This window comes from Bos grunniens, chromosome 7 (assembly GCF_055505025.1).
Source record: "Bos grunniens cultivar Pamir isolate PY7600 chromosome 7, Bosgru_T2T1.0, whole genome shotgun sequence".
Lineage (NCBI taxonomy): Eukaryota > Metazoa > Chordata > Mammalia > Artiodactyla > Bovidae > Bos > Bos grunniens.
The window spans coordinates 4,954,374-4,970,197 of record NC_141171.1 but is presented as its reverse complement, the minus strand read 5'-3'; the positions used below and the strand labels follow the sequence as shown (position 1 = coordinate 4,970,197).

The 15,824-nt window shown below is 48.7% G+C and overlaps 1 protein-coding gene across 11 annotated transcripts in view; it reads left to right on the top strand.

The window, feature by feature from the left end:
* The window catches only part of PGPEP1 (pyroglutamyl-peptidase I), a 39,525-nt gene extending 24,550 nt beyond the window's left edge, over positions 1-14,975 (top strand). For 8 of the 11 annotated variants that reach the window (XM_086408404.1, XM_086408400.1, XM_086408403.1 and 5 more), the window contains 2 exons: positions 5,584-5,816; positions 10,394-12,784. In XM_086408404.1, the coding sequence (XP_086264530.1) occupies positions 5,611-5,816; positions 10,394-10,586 (399 nt within the window). In that variant the 5' untranslated portion in view covers positions 5,584-5,610 and the 3' untranslated portion in view covers positions 10,587-12,784. Of the gene's footprint in view, positions 1-5,583; positions 5,817-10,393 lie in introns of all 11 variants that reach the window. The other 3 variants (XM_086408406.1, XM_086408402.1, XM_086408401.1) reach the window with 2 other exon arrangements.
* Positions 14,976-15,824: the final 849 nt, after the last annotated feature.

The window sequence follows — 15,824 nt, the reverse complement described above, 5'->3', positions numbered from 1 at the left end:
TGCAGTCACCATCTGCAGTGATTTTGGAGCCCAAAAAATAAAGTCTGACACTGTTTCCTCTGTTTCCCCATCTATTTCCCATGAAGTGATGGGACCGGATGCCATGATCTTCGTTTTCTGAATGTTGAGCTTTAAGTCAACTTTTTCAGTCTCCACTTTCACTTTCATCAAGAGGCTTTTTAGTTCCTCTTCACTTTCTGCCATAAGGGTGGTGTCATCTGCATATCTGAGGTTATTGATATTTCTCCTGGCAATCTTGATTCCAGCTTGTGCTTCTTCCAGTCCAGCGTTTCTCATGATGTACTCTGCATATAAGTTAAATAAGCAGGGTGACAATATACAGCCTTGACGTACTCCTTTTCCTATTTGGAACCAGTCTGTTGTTCCATGTCCAGTTCTAACTGTTGCTTCCTGACCTGCATATAGGTTTCTCAAGAGGCAGGTCAGGTGGTCTGGTATTCCCATCTCTTGAAGAATTTTCCACAGTTTATTGTGATTCACACAGTCAAAGGCTTTGGCATAGTCAATAAAGCAGAAATAGATGTTTTTCTGGAACTCTCTTGCTTTTTCAGTGATCCAGCGGATGTTGGCAATTTGATCTCTGGTTCCTCTGCCTTTTCTAAAACCAGCTTGAACATCTGGAAGTTCATGATTCACGTATTGCTGAAGCCTGGCTTGGAGAATTTTAAGCATTACTTTACTAGCATGTGAGATGAGTGCAATTGTGCAGTAGTTTGAACATTCTTTGGCATTGCCTTTCTTTGGGATTGGAATGAAAACTGCCCTTTTCCAGTCCTGTGGCCACTGCTGAGTTTTCCAAATTTGCTGGCATATTGAGTGCAGCTTTTGTACAGTTCTTCTTGTATTCTTGCCACCTCTTCTTAATATCTTCTGCTTCTGTTAGGTCCATACCATTTCTGTCCTTTATCGACTCAGCCCCTCAGCAAAAAGACAACACCTGTCTTCCAAATAATTCCCCAAAGTCTATAGCTGATTCTCACTGGCCAGCTTGGGTCACAGTCCAGTCCCTGAGCCAATCACTATGCTGGGGAAGAGGGAATGCTGTAATTTGTGAATGCCCACTCTGGTGGCCAGGGGGTGGTGTCACCTCTCTCCAAACCTCCTAGAATGAGCAGGAGTCGGGGGAGGGGGTGGTGTTTCCAAAGGGAGAATGGTTGTGGGAGGGAGCTGTGGTTTTTAACCGCATGTGATGGATTGGAGGCCGGACAGGCAGGGATCACACCGTCCTACCAGAGGTAGTGGTAGCCCAGTCAAGACCCTGGGCACAAGCTGGGCAGGAGCTTGGCTGGTGTCTCTGACAAGTGGGGTCCCAGTCTCCTATGGGTGCCCCAGTTCTCCACTCTAGCCTGTTACTTCAGATTCTCCAGGGCTGGCTAGAGGCATCTTCCTTTTTAAGGAGCCCTCTCATTGCCCCTCAAGTGGAATTTGCCTGTTTTTACAGGGGCGGGCCTGGAGGCTTAGTGAGAATTGGCTGAAGTTTCTTTGAATGAGCTTTTTCCTCTGCTGTGTCTAGGCAGCCCTGCCTTATCCTAGTTAAAAAGAAAACCTCATGCATGAAAATGTTTTTAGGAAACTTCTCACCATACAGAAAGCCTTCCACATGCCTCAGTTTCCTTCTGTTACAGGTGGAAATAACAAGTCAAGATAGTCAAGATTCAACCCAGCACAGATCAAAAATATTTCAAAAAAAAAAAATTCCAGGGAATTTCCTGGTAATCCAGTGGTTAGGACTCTATGCTTCCACACCCTGGGTTCCATCCCTGGTTGAGGAACAAAGATCCTACAAGCAGTGTGGTGCAGAAAAAAGAAAAATTCCTGAAAGTTCCAAAAAGCAAAATTTGAATTTCCTTGAATGGAAAGCTATTTATTTACATAGTGCTTACCTTCTGTTAGGTATTATACGTAATCTGGAGGTGATGTCATGTATACAGGAAGATATGAGTAGGTTATGCAAATGCTAGGCCATTTTAGATAAGGAACTCGAGCACCCCCAGATTTTGGTATCCAAGGGAGGAGAGGCGACCCGGAAGCTATCACTGGGAGATACCAAGCCAAGGGGTGACTGTAGTACTGAAATTCTACCACCCAGTTCAGTGTGTGTAGGGGATTATCCGCACACCATGAAATTCCTGGACAGCAGCTGGGAGTCCTAAAATTCAGCTCAGTTCTCACACTCCAGGACTTCCCTGGCTCTCTAGCGGTTAAGAGTCCGCCCTTCCACCGCAGGGGCTGTGGGTTAGATTCCTGGTTAGGGAACGGATCCCACATGCCTTGGGTGTGGCCAAAAATATAAAAAATAAAAAGAATCAAATTCCACAGGTTGAGGACTGCCCTCCAGATTCCAATCTTTTTTTTATTGAAGTACAGTTGATTGACAATGTTGTGTTAATTTCTGCTGTATAGCAAAGTGGTTCAGTTATACACACACACACATACACACACTTCTTTTTAAAGCTATTTTCCATTATGGTTTATTATAGGATATTGAATATAGACCTTGCTGCTTGTCCATTGTATATAGAATAGTTTGCAGATGGCAGTCTTAAGTCCAGGCTGTTACCTGTGCTTCTGTCCAGTTGACTATAAATCAGATCCCTTCTTTGGGTTCAGTTAATTTTGCTGAAGCGGCTCACTACTCAGGAACCCATTTACTCACTGGATTACCAGTTTATCATAAGAGCATGTAACTCAGGAATAACCACTCAGATGAAAGAGATGCCTAGGGCAAAGTATGGGGGGAGGTGTGTAGAGCTTCCACGCCCTCTCTGAGTGCCCCACTCTCCCCAAATCTTCATTTGTTCACTAATTGAGAAGCTTTCCCAACCCTGTTGTTTAAGGGTTTTATGGAGGCTTCATAACATAGGCATGACTGATTAATTCTTTAGCCACTGACATCTGGACTTTCCGTCTGGGGCCTCTCCCTTCCTCTGAGGTTTGGGGGACGGGTTGGAGTTGAAAGTTTCAGTGTTCTAATCATGTGGCTGGTTCCCCTGGCACCTAGCCCCCATTCTAAGGTGCTTTCCAGAAGTTATCTCATTGGGCTTCCTTGGTGGCTCAGTGGGTAGGAATCTGCCTGCCAGTGCAGGGACACGGGTTCGATCCTTGGTCCAGGAAGATTTCACAGGCGGCAGAGCAGCTAATCTTGTGCACGCGACCACTGAGGCCCATCCACCTAGAGCCTGTGCTCCACCAGAGAAGCCTCTGCAGTGAGAAGCCTGAGCGCTACAACCAGAGGGGAGCCCCCGCTGTCTGCAATTAGGGAAGAGGCCCAAAGCAATGAAGACCCAGTGCAACCAGAAATAAATTTTTAAAATATATTTTTTAATTACCTCATTAACAAAACAGGGGATTTCCTTGGCAGTCCAGTGGTTAAGATTTTGCACTTCCCTCGCATGAGGGATGGGTTTGATCCCTGGTTGGGAAACTAAGATCTCGATGCCACGCGACCCCCCAGAAAACACAGCAGGACACCTTTATTGCTTTCATCACTTAGGGAACTCTAGGAGTTTTAAGAGCTCTGTGCCTGAAATAGTGGACTAAGAACAAATAAATATTTCTTCTAAGATTTTCTTTTGGATGTAGACCATTTTTAAAAGCTTTATTGAATTTGTTACAATATGGTTTCTGTTTTATGCTTGGCTTTGTGGCCACAAGGCATGTAGGATCTTAGCTCCTGGAACAGGGATCAGACCCGCACCCCCTGCATTGGAAGTCGAAGTCTTAACCACTGGATCGCCAGGGAAGTCCCTATATTTCTTATTATAGATCAGAATATCACCAGTACCAACATCCTGAGTTTGTGGTGGTGATGAGGGAGATGAAGCCAGAAGGGCGATAAACGGTTCCTTAGCCTACCCCAGGATTTCTCAGCCTTGCTGGGGCCAGAGCCTTCCCTGGGATGGGCCGTGCTGTGCACTGTGAGTGGGGCTAAGCACCTTACCTGGCCGCCACCCATCACATGCCAGGAGGTCTCTGTCTCCAGTCTGATACCCCGTAATGTCTCCAGATATTGCCAAACCGCTGGTTGAGAACTCCTGGCCTACAGTAGGCTCTCAATAATGGTTGACTGATACCAGGGTTGTTGCCATCACTCGCATCTTCTTCTCGCACGTATCTGCGCATACAAATGTGCCCGCCTGCAAGTAGTACTTAAGCAGGGTCCTTCTCGACTAGGGCTTTCGGGTGGCACAGTGGTAAAGAGTCCTCCTGTAGCGCAGGAGATGCAAGAGATGCGGGTTTGATTCCTGGGTCAGGAAGATCCCCTGGAGTAGAAAACGGCAACCCACTCTGGCATTCTTGCCTGGAAGACTCCTCGGACAGAGGAGCCGGGTGGGCTACAGTCTATGGGATCGAAAAGAGTCGGATGCCGCTGAGCAACTGAGCATGCGCTACATGGATTAGTGTGGCTGCTCTAACAGTTGACTGCCGACGAGGTATTTTAAAGCAGCAGAAATTTACCTGCACACGGCCCTTTAGGGCAGAAGTCCACAGTGACTGGAGCTGTGGCTCCTTCCAAAGGCTCTAGGGGAGGATCCTGCCTGTCTCTTCCAGCTCCTGGGGGCTCCAAGCATTCCTTGGCTTGTGATTGCGTCACTCTATCCTCTGTCACTGTCTTCACATGACTTTCTCCTTCCCTCTCCCTCTGTCCCTCCTCTGTGTGTCTCTTTTAAGGGCATTTGTCAACGGATTTCGGGTCTATCCAGATAATCCAGGAGTACTTCATCTTAAGATCCTTTACTTCATTGCATCTGGCATGACCCTTTTCCCAAATAAGGTCCCAGTCACAATTTCTAGGTATTAGCAGAGGGACATACCTTTTTCGTGTGTGTGTGATGGTGGCAGAGTCCCCACTCAGCCCTATAAAGTACACACTGCAGCTGCTAGTGTGTTTTTACGTTCACAGGAGATCACTGTGTCATCTGTCCTGCTGGTTATGGAGCACCAGGTAACAGTGTTAGTGCCAGGCAGCCAGTAGCAGATAAAGCAGCCCAGGAGCTTGTAATCGCACAGGTCATTAAAAATTCTCCCTCAACATTATTTTAATAGCTGGGTTTTATATTTAGTAATTAATATGGCCATTCTTCTATTTTGGGGCTTGCTCTTCATTTCCATGTTTTTTTTTCTCATTTTTATAAATTACACTGAAGTGACCATTGGCAGATTATTATCTCTTTGACTATTTTTAGGTTAGATCCTTGGAAATTATACCTTGCCTTTTGCATCTGGCAATATGTCTTGAAGATTATTCCATACAAACTTGTCGTGAGCACAGTAGCTCATAATTTATTTAGTCAACCCCCCTCCCCATGAATGGCCAATTAGGTTGTTTCCAGTATTGTAATGACAACGCTGCTATGAACATCCTGGCGTATTTCACATTCTTGCGTGTTTCGACTGGCACACCTTTCTGTAAGAGTGATTGCAGGATCTATTCCAGCAGCAAGATGTCAGAAAGCACATAACCGCCAGCAGGGCTCTGTGAGGCCACTGTCCTCTCCTTGGCCTGGGGGGATTCCCCAGCCCCCTGACACACCTTATTAAGCTGTACCCATCTGTCTGCAGCTGGTGGTGCACGTAGGCGTGTCAGGCATGGCAACCGCAGTCACACTGGAGAAGTGTGGACACAACAAGGGTTACAAGGGCCTGGACAACTGCCGATTCTGCCCCGGCTCCCAGTGCTGTGTGGAGGACGGGCCGGAAAGCATTGACTCCATCATCGACATGGATGCTGTGTGTAAGAGGGTCACTACACTGGGCTTAGATGTGTCAGTGACCATTTCACAAGATGCAGGCAGGTAAGACACCATGGGGCTCCTGTGGTGTAGGTGTGAATGGGGTTTCCCTCCTATCAGCCCAGGCTGAGTGTTGAATAAGCCAAGTGTGTTTGACTGTGACCTCTTTGGGCCAAGTGCTAACTTGTTTATTTATTTATTTTTACTTTTGGAAAGGTCATTGATTTACCACTTGCTGGACTATTTATTTATTTTTAATTTTTAATTATGAAAGTGCGATAACGCATTTACAGGAGACTTGGAAGATACAGAACAAGGTTACATATAGTTCCGCTACCTGTTAGTCGCTCATTTGCGTCTGACTCTTTGGGATCTTCGTGGACTGTAGGCTCCTTTGTCCATGGAATTCTCCAGGCAACATTACTGGAGTGGCTTGCCATTCCCTTCTCCAGGGGGTTTTCCCAATCCAAGGATCGAACCCAGGTCTCCTGCATTGCAGGCAGATTCTTTACCACCTGAGCCACTAGAGAAGCCCAGGTTCTCTATATATTACAATTATTTTTTAAGTAGATAAATTAAGATTTTTTAGTTGGAATTTTAATATCAAATCTTCAAAAATTAATAGAGTAAATATACAGAGAAGTAGAAGGATATAGTAGACCTGAAAAGCACTGTGAACCAATTCAACATAATTAAGATTTATACAATTTGCACAGAGCAGTAGGATACAAATTCCATTCAAGTTCCCATAGACTGTAAACTAGGAGACATTGGGACATATCCAGGGATGTAAAACAAGGTACAAAAATTTCATGGTCTAAAGGTATTGAAATCAAAGCACAGACTATTTAAACAGTATGGTCGAGAAGAGTCTGACATGACTGAAGTGACTTAACATACACACGTGCTAAGTCGCTTCGGTCATGCCCAACTCTTTGTGACCCCCTGGACTGAAGCCCGCCAGGCTCCTCCATCCATGGGATTCTCCAGGCAAGATTACTGGAGTGGGTTGCCATGGCCTCCTCCAGGTTTCTTCCCGACCCAGGGATCAAGCCAGCATCTCTTACATCTCCTGCATTGGCAGGTAGATTCTTTGCCATGGAGCCGCCAGGCAAGCCCAGCACACACACATGGTATTTTACACAGTAAACTTTACATGGGATGTCACAGTATATAATTCTCCATGTGCATAAGGCACACAGCTAAGTATGTATTCCTAACAGGTCCCATCTGCAACTCATTATGCGTGGCTCTGCCCCCTTTTCCCAGCCCAGGCCCCTGGCATCCCCTGGCCGTGGCTCCGGCTGCCTCCCGACTGCTCCTCCCGCCGCCTCTGCTCCAGCCCGGATGGGCTCCTCCCCTAAGCAGTCAGTTTCTGTGTTAGTTTCCTGTGGCTGCTGTAACCAATTACCATGTTGGTGGCTTAGAACAACAAACATTTATTCTCTCCCAGTTGGAGGCTAGAAGTTCAAAATCAAGGTGTCAGCAGGGCCGGTTCCTTCTGAAGGGCCTGAGGGGGAATCTCAGACCCTCTCCTGGCTTCTGGTGGCTTCTGACAGCCCTGAATGCTCCATGGCTTGAGACACTTTACCCCAGATCGCTGCCTTCATCTCCACATGGCTTCCTCCTGGTATGTGTCTTCACATGGCCTTCTTACAAGGACACCAGTCATTGGATATAAGACTTACCTTCATCCAGTGTGACCTCCTCTTAACCAATTATGTCTGCAAAACTCTATCTCCAATATCAGGTCACATTTTGATGTTCTAGGTGAACAGAAATTTGGAGGAGAAACTAACTATTCAGCCTATTAGAAAGTCTTTTATTAATTTAAGGCAGATGAAGTCCCTAACTTGCTTAATTCTTCCTGCAGTTCCCACCGCACCGCAAATAAAATCCCAACTCTCTGCCATCCACAGGGCCCATGTGGCCTGGCCCCTGTCCGCCTCTCCAGCCTCCTCTGCCTCTTCTCCCCTCACCCGTTGCCTCCACACCCGCAAACCACTCTCCTCCTGTCCTCACCTCAAGCTCAGTCTGGCCTCAGGGCCTTTGCACATGCTACGGCCTCTGCTCAGAACTCACTTCCCGCTGGCAAGACTGTGTCAGGTCTTAACTCCGTGTGTGGCTCTTTGGGAAGGCCTCCGCCGCCTCCCAGACTTCTCTGTTCTGTGTGCTCTCAACACCAAGTGCCTCAGTTTCTCAACACCGTGTACACCTCACCAGCCCAAAGGCAGCAGGGAGCAAATCCAGTTGACAGAATGAAGAAGTAACTGAATTTACCATCAGTCTTTTTTTTTTTTCTTTTTTTAATTGAAGTGTAGTTGACGTACAATATTATACGTTACAGATGTACAGTACAGTGATTCACAATTTTAAAGGTGTATATACTCCATTTATTGGAGAAGGCAATGGCACCCCACTCCAGTACTCTTGCCTGGAAAATCCCATGGACGGAGGAACCTGGTAGGCTGCAGTCCATGGGGTCGCAGGAGTCGGACACGACTGAGCGACTTCGCTTTCACTTTTCACTTTCATGCATTGGAGAAGGAAATGGCAACCCACTCCAGTGTTCTTCCCTGGAGAATCCCAGGGACGGGGGAGCCTGGTGGGCTGCCATCTATGGGGTCGCACAGAGTCGGACACGACTGAAGCGACTTAGCAGCAGCAGCAGCAGCATACTCCATTTATAGTTATTATAAAATATTGGTTATATTCTCTGTGTTGTACAATATATGCTCTATTTTTGTAGCTTATTTTATACCTAATAGCTTATTTTGTACCTCTTAATTCCCTACTCTTGCATTGTCCCTCCCTTCTCCCATTAGTCTTTTTTTAAAACTATTTTTTCTTTTTGACTGGGCCACACACCTTGCGGACCCTGTCAATGAAAGCCTGGAACCCTAACCACTAGGCAACCAGGAAACTCTCCTGAAGCTAATTTTAAGTTACTCAGATAATTCTGAAATATATTTTCATGTGTTCCCGTTGTGAAGGATTCTCTTGAACTCTCTCTCCCCACCTCATTCCCTGCCAGTGATCCCTCTCTTAAATCGGACTTAAATTGTGACACTTCCTTCTTAGCCACACGTGTTTCTATACATGTGTAGGACACTTGGTGTGCTGCTTTTGCATTTCATTCTGTTTTTGCTTTGCTTTTACGTGGATGAGGCTATATGGTGTGGATTTCATGAGAGTGCCCTTCCTCGGCTTCATCTGTGGGCATGTGCTAGGGGTCTTGGTGAGTTCTGTCTTCCTCTGGATCTACCACATGCGTGTAAGCCACTGCATAGTATCCCACTGTGCAGATGAACCAGTTTATTAAGTCATTCCTCTGTCAGTGGACGGGCTTCCCTGGTGGCTCAGCTGTTAAGGAATCTGCCTGCAATATGGGAGACCTGGGTTCGATCCCTGGGTTGGGAAGATCCCCTGAAGGGAATGGCTACCCACTCCAGTGTTCTGGCCTGGAGAATTCCATGGACTACAGTCCATGGTCCCAAAGAGTCGGACACGACTGAGCGAATTTCACTTTCTCTGTCAGTGGACATTTAGGGGGCATCTTATTCTATTCAGGCCTCTATAACCAAAAAATCCCAGCTGGGTAGCTTGTAAACACCAGAAAGTTATCGCTTATAATTCTGGAGGCAGGGAAGTTCAAGATCAAGGTGGCAGCCCAGTGGCATTCTGATGGAGGCCTCCCTGCAGGTCGCAGACTGCTGACTGGCTGTGTCCTCTACAGGGTGGGAGGAGTGTGGGAGGGGCCACCAGTGCTCACATCTACCAGTTTGCTTCCTGCTTTTCTGTTTTCACACATCACGCTGCAACAAATACCTTGTTCATCATCCTGCTCTGATGCACATGGTTCCTGAGATAGATTCCAGAAACTTGAAACATCAGGTCATAAAGTCTGTGCATTTGTAATTTTTTTGAAAATTATTTTTTTAAAAAATTATTAAAGTATAGTTGATTTACAATATTGTATTAATTTCTGCTGTACAGCAAAGTGATTCAGTTTTATATATATATATATACATACCTTATCTACGTGTGTGTGCGCATATGTGTGAAAGTCTCTCGGTCATGTCTGACTCTTTGCCACCCCGTGGACTGTAGCCTGCCAGGCTCTTCTGTCCATGGAACTCTGCAGGCCAGAATACTGGAGTGGGTAGCCGTTTCCTTCTCCAGGGGATCTTTCCAACCCAACTATTAAACCCAGGTCTCCCACATTGCAGGTGGGTCCTTTCCCATCTGAGCACCTAGGAAGCCCATAGCTGTGTGCATGTGCACATACGTGGTATATATATACATATATTCTTTTTTGTATTCTTTTGCATCATGGTTTATTGCAGGACATTGAGTATTGTACACCTGTAATTTTACTGGCCTGCCAGATGGCCCTCCCCTGGGACAATTTGCATCCCAACCAACAGCATCTCCTACTGCTTCCTTCTCCACATGTTCACCAGGCCTGGGAGTTACTCTTTTGTTTTTTTCCTTTTTGCTGCCTGGGGAGGGAGGAGCAGCATTCCATCTTGCAGATGACTGGTGAGGTTGAGGGGCTGTCTTATGGTGGATTTGGATGGAACGTTCACTCTCTAACCCCATTTTGGTTTCCCTCCCATCCCCAACGCCCTGTGGCTTAGGTACCTCTGCGACTTCACCTACTATACCTCTCTGTACCAGAGTCACGGCCGCTCAGCCTTTGTTCACGTGCCCCCTCTGGGCAAGCCGTACAATGCAGACCAGCTGGGCCGGGCACTTCGGGCCATCATTGAGGAGATGCTGGACCTCCTAGAGCAGTCAGAAGGCAAAATCAACTGTTGCCATGAACACTGATTGCTGCTCAGGCCTCCCAAGACCTCATCCTGCCAAGGACCCTGAGAGAGACGTCCACCCTCCAGGCCCTGACCAGGAAAGACAAGCCCATCCAGCTGGGGATCTGATTTGGATCAAATATGCCAGCTTGCACACCTCCTCTCCCTTTTTCTCTGTGTACTCACTGGTTGGTTTAAAGGCAGCAACTGAAGTTTTTTTTTTCTATTTCTCTTTGCACCTGGGGATACAGCTGGGGCAGTCAGGAAGCTGGAAAGTCCTGATTTCTACCAAGAACCCCAATCAGGTGGATCTCTACTCTGCAATCCTGTGGCTGGGGCCACCTGCTTTTCTGAGTCTATGGTGGAAGGATTCCAGAATTCCCTCTGTCCACGACTGTTTTTTTCCCAAATTGAAAATCCTCATGAAGACCCTTTGCCCTGATCCATGTCCCAACAGCCTGGATAGCTCCGGCAAGGGCCAGCTTGGGATCTGGCGTGGGTTCTTTTTCTTTCTTTCTTATTCTGTTTTTAAAAGCAATAGCGCCAGTTTGGGCACAGAGTTATTTATATTCCCTTTGGTTAAAATGAGGGCTTTAGCCGAACACAAAAGTGTCTTTTCTCTTTCCTGGAGTGCAGCTGCTTCTGCCTCTGGCTTTGAACACTGGACCTACATTTTTTGTTTTTGGGATGACATTAAGATCCCCTTGTTCAGAGGGGGTGGAGGCTAGGCCCTTGGCCAGACCACGGGGAGAGGGGGTTGCTGCTGCCCCAGGAGACTGAAAGGGTTGGCTAATCCTTTCAACAACCGAGCTGTGAGCTGTACCCAAAGGACCTCCGGAGCTAGGCCACTGGTGGGAAAGCAGACTGTCATTTCAACACACACACTTTTTTTTTTTTAATATGGAAAAGTGTGTAGCAACTACAAACCTACCCCACATCTGGCCTGGATTTTTAGTCTTGGTCTTGGGGACCAGCTTCTTGTTTTCCTTAAGAGGGGGACAGACTGGAGTCTGGGGGCTGAGCTCTGTGTGTGCTGGTGTGTTTGGCCAGAAGGGCCGTGGGGCAGCCAGCGAGCTTTTGTGTAGCTGGATTTTGGACATGCCTTGGACTTGGTAAATTTTTATCTTACTCTCTGATGACTTTGAACTGACCAGCCAGGGATGCACATCTCCCAGGAGGCAACTAAATTCAGCTGGACCTTGACACCCATCAGAGAGAGGGGGTTGGCAGCAGCAACCATGAGGAAAACAACGGTTTGGAAAGTATTCTTCTGTTTCTTTGGAGAACACGCAGTTTTATCACTTCCCTACGTGTGAGGTGTGCTGGTGTCTGATGTGGTGTTAGATCAAGTTGGTGTTTCCCAGCAGGCGCTTCTTTTGAAAACAGCTGAGATTTTTGTTTTGTTTTCTTATATGTTCACCCTCTTTCCCTCCTGTTCCAATGCCCAGGGTAGTTGCTGCCTCCGCTGAGCTGCTGTGTCACTCGGAGACCAGGTTGGTGGGTTTCTGAGTGAAATGCATTTTCTGAGTCCTGTGTTTTCTCTGGAAGGGAAGCGTGATGTGGGGTCAGCATATGGCAGTGTGTGGAGCATGCCCTGCAGGGTGAAATGATCAGGACCTTCTCCCTCCTCCATGCCAGCCCTCCCTCTTCCAGAAACCCCTCCTCCACAAGTCTGCAAAAACAAGTCTGTGTTTGCAGTCTCCTGAGGAATCAGGAGTATAGGATGCCATTGCATCCACTCAGTCAGCCAGCTTCCGTGAGCAGAGCTTGCGGCTCTTTTATATGAGGGTCTCCCAGAGGTCTCATTCAGAATGGCATTAAACTCTGATGAGCTCTGTTCTCTAAAGGTCTGATCTGGGGGACTTGAGGAAGAAATGGATCTAGGCAAGTTGGAGAGGGGACAGGGGACTAGAAGTGAGTCAGGTTTGAGCTAAGCTGGGTACCCACTGGAACCCGGACACACCATCCCCAGGTTCTGCATTTCCATCTTTCTTTTGTCCTTATTTCTTCTGTTTAAAGCACCATGAGATTCAGCCACTTAGAGATGTGACTTATCATCTGATCATTATCGACTGTGTGTGTGTCATTGTTCTGTTCCTGCGATGGTGTTAGATTTCCTCAGCGAGTCAAGCCAAAACCTTGTCCTTTTCATGATGCAGAGCATATAGCTCGTTTTTATTTAATTAGACAGCCATTAAATATTTCACTCGCTCCCTGCAAGCTTTTTAATGTTCCTGTTTTAATTATTTTTATCTTTTTCCTTTTGGGCAAATTCATCCATTCACTCCATGCCGTATCTGTCTGCATTTGTTGGGTCCTGGACTGAAATGTCCTTGTGTAGGAAAGGCGGGCCAAGTCCCATTACTTCTCCCTTGTCATTTCAGAGTCTCAGATTGTGGGGGTGGTGGTGGGGGGCACAGAATAGGCAAAGGGATGGTTCTGTGAAGTGGGTGCAGCCTGGCAGCTATGAAGGTGAGCAATGCCAGAAGGGGTGGGTGCAGTGAGTGTTAAGGGTGGGAAGATGGGCTGAGCGATGTCGTGGGAAGGCTGGTGGAGGAAATGTGAAAAGCGCTGCTGAAAAGTGGAGGGGGTCCTGTCGCTGATAAGCTCCTGTGGAGGGTGCGGAGGTGGGGGTGGTGTCAGGTAATGGCGTCTCCCTTAGGATGCCGGAGCCTTGGCCCCTTATACCTTTATTCTTCTCTCAGCCCCTTTGCTTCCCCACTTCCCACCAAAGAGAAGGCCGGTGGTCTGTGCGTAAGTAGTTTGAAAAAGAAACTTAAAAGAGTGGATAGAAAGCAAGCAAGGTGGGAAGCAGCAGCAACCCCCGTGGGTGAGGGCTTGCTGCCACCCGGCTCATGTGGTCCAGTCAAGAAACAGCCAGGGTCCCGGCCACTGAGAGACACAGGGCCCGGGGGGCGGGGGCGGGAACCCCCATCAGTGCCACATCTCTGGGGGAAACGTCAGACTCTGACCTCTCTGATAGTTTCAGCAAGGAAGATAGTTTTTCGCTGCCCTGGTGCAAAAACTTCTCTAACATTAGAAAGGACCTGCTCAGGGGGATGACTCAGAAAGTACACGTGTGATGCCTTTTTGTCATCTTGGAAGTTTCTGCCAAGAAGCCAGGCCAGAGGCTGTGCCTGTGCACCCCCAGGCCTGTGCTCCCCGCCCCCTTCCCGACTCAGGGGTACCCAGGATGGGGAGGGGAGCTGCTCCTGGAAATCGGCCCACCACACAGGCCTCCTTTTTCTCTGCTGCTGTCTAGACTGTTGACCTTTGACCTCCCCGCCCCTTGGAGTGTGTGAACCCAGAAGTCCCTTGTCGTTGTCGGGGTTGGTGGAACAAAGCCTCATTCTTCTCTGTGGCCCCAGCCTCCCCCCCGAGACCACTGGACGCTCTCCTGAGCCTGCAGCCGGCATGGGGCACTGATGGAGGTGCCTCCCGTCGTGGCCACGAACCCCGTGGCCTTCATCCCCAGGCTTCTGTGGAGCCGCAAAGGGCTTTGGTTTTATATCCCCAATTAAATTTCTCTTCTCCTGGAACAAGTGCCTGGTAAAGGGCCTGGGGCTGCTGCCAGGAGGAGAAGCGTCTCCATTTCTGCAGAAAGTGTGTTAGAGGCCAGGATCCCCCTCACGACTCCACGTCTTGTGAGTCGCTTCTTGGATGAACGCCACTCAGAGACCCCATCCTCCAATTCAGGGGCAGTGGTCGCAGCTGAGTTTCAGGAGCTCCCAGACCTCCAAGGGCTCCAGTCCAGCCTGAGCTGCTCCCCCGATTTGAAATCCATTTCCCCTCCTCCCTCTCCTCACCAAAGCCTTCCCTTCAGCTGCCCAGAGATCCCAGAGATCCACAGAAGTGCCTGCCCCCGCAGTACACATGGGGCACAGAGAGGGAGACAGGACAGGAAAGAGACAAACACCCCCAGACCCTGGCTCCCTGCTTTCCTGGGTGGGGCTCACCCAAGCCCTTCTCAGGGGTGGGACCTGGGCCAGGGGCTTTTGGGTCCTGCACGCTTTGAGGAAGCCCCAGGGAAAGCTGGTGGGGAATTGGGCTCTCTGCCCACAGGGCCTGGCTGGAGGCCACAGGAGATCCATCTGGGTCTTGGGGGTACCCGGCATGTTTCCAGGGCTCCCTCCACATCTCAGGTTTCAGTCTTGTCCTAAATCTCTCTCCAGGAAGAACCCTGCCTCCTGGAGGTGACCCTGTGTCCTGTCCCCAAAGGAGAGACCAGCCCCTGCAGCCTTGGGGTGGCCTCTCCCCGACCCCAGGGAGACCCCTTGAGTGCCTTGTCTGAAAGCCCCGTGTCTGGGACCCCAGGCCAGCCAAGGTTCTGCCGGACTTTGCTGGCAGCTGGGCCCTGGGACACCCCAAACTTGACATCCCAGAAAGCAAATAAAACAGTTAAAATATGCAATCTCTTGTGTGTCTTTATGAGCAGCTGGCGTCCACTAGGGTCACCCTCAGCCTGGGGTTATTGGCTGGCAGAGGGGGCCCCGAAGCGCCAGTGTTTCTGTCTGGCGTGTGACCTGGTGCGTGGTTTGTAGTGGCTGCTACGAGTGTGCCGAATGGATAATGATGAGAGCATTTCTGTGCTGAGTGTTTTTCCTCCTACAGCCAACCCCCTGCCTTTGTTTTGATGCCCAGAGAGGTTGAGTAACTTGCCTACAGTCACACAGCAAGGGGCGTGCGCGGCGTGCAGGAATTTGAATCATGATCACGTTGATCCCCAGGATGTGTGGAATCCCCCTGTGGAGATGCCGTTGCCACTTTTTACAGATGGGGAAATGAGCCTTTGTCAGTTGAAACCCTGATCCCAGGGAGAGGAGGAGTGAGAATGGGAACCCAAGCTGGCTTCCCTGGAGCTGAGAATCTTAAATTCTAGAAACAGGATTCAGTCATCCCCCTGTGTCTGTCCTCAGGCAGAATGAGGATATTCCAGGATCAATGGCCTTCTAAGAAGGGGCTTCAGCAATAAGGAAATGGCTTGTCTTTGGGAATATGGGTCCCAGGAGAGGGGGTGCCGGCTCCAAGTCCCTGAGGTCCCAGGGTATATACACCTCCCAATGCATAAGTAAGGTACGGGAGGTAGGGCACAATCTGAGTCCCACTTCACTGAGTTTCCCCATACTCAGGCGTCTTGAGTGAGCTCTGGCACATAGTGAAGTCGTTCAGTTGTGTGCAACTCTTCGCGACCCTGTGGACTGTGGCCTGCCAGGCTCCTCCGTCCATGGGATTCTCCAGGCAAGAATACTGGAGTGAGTTG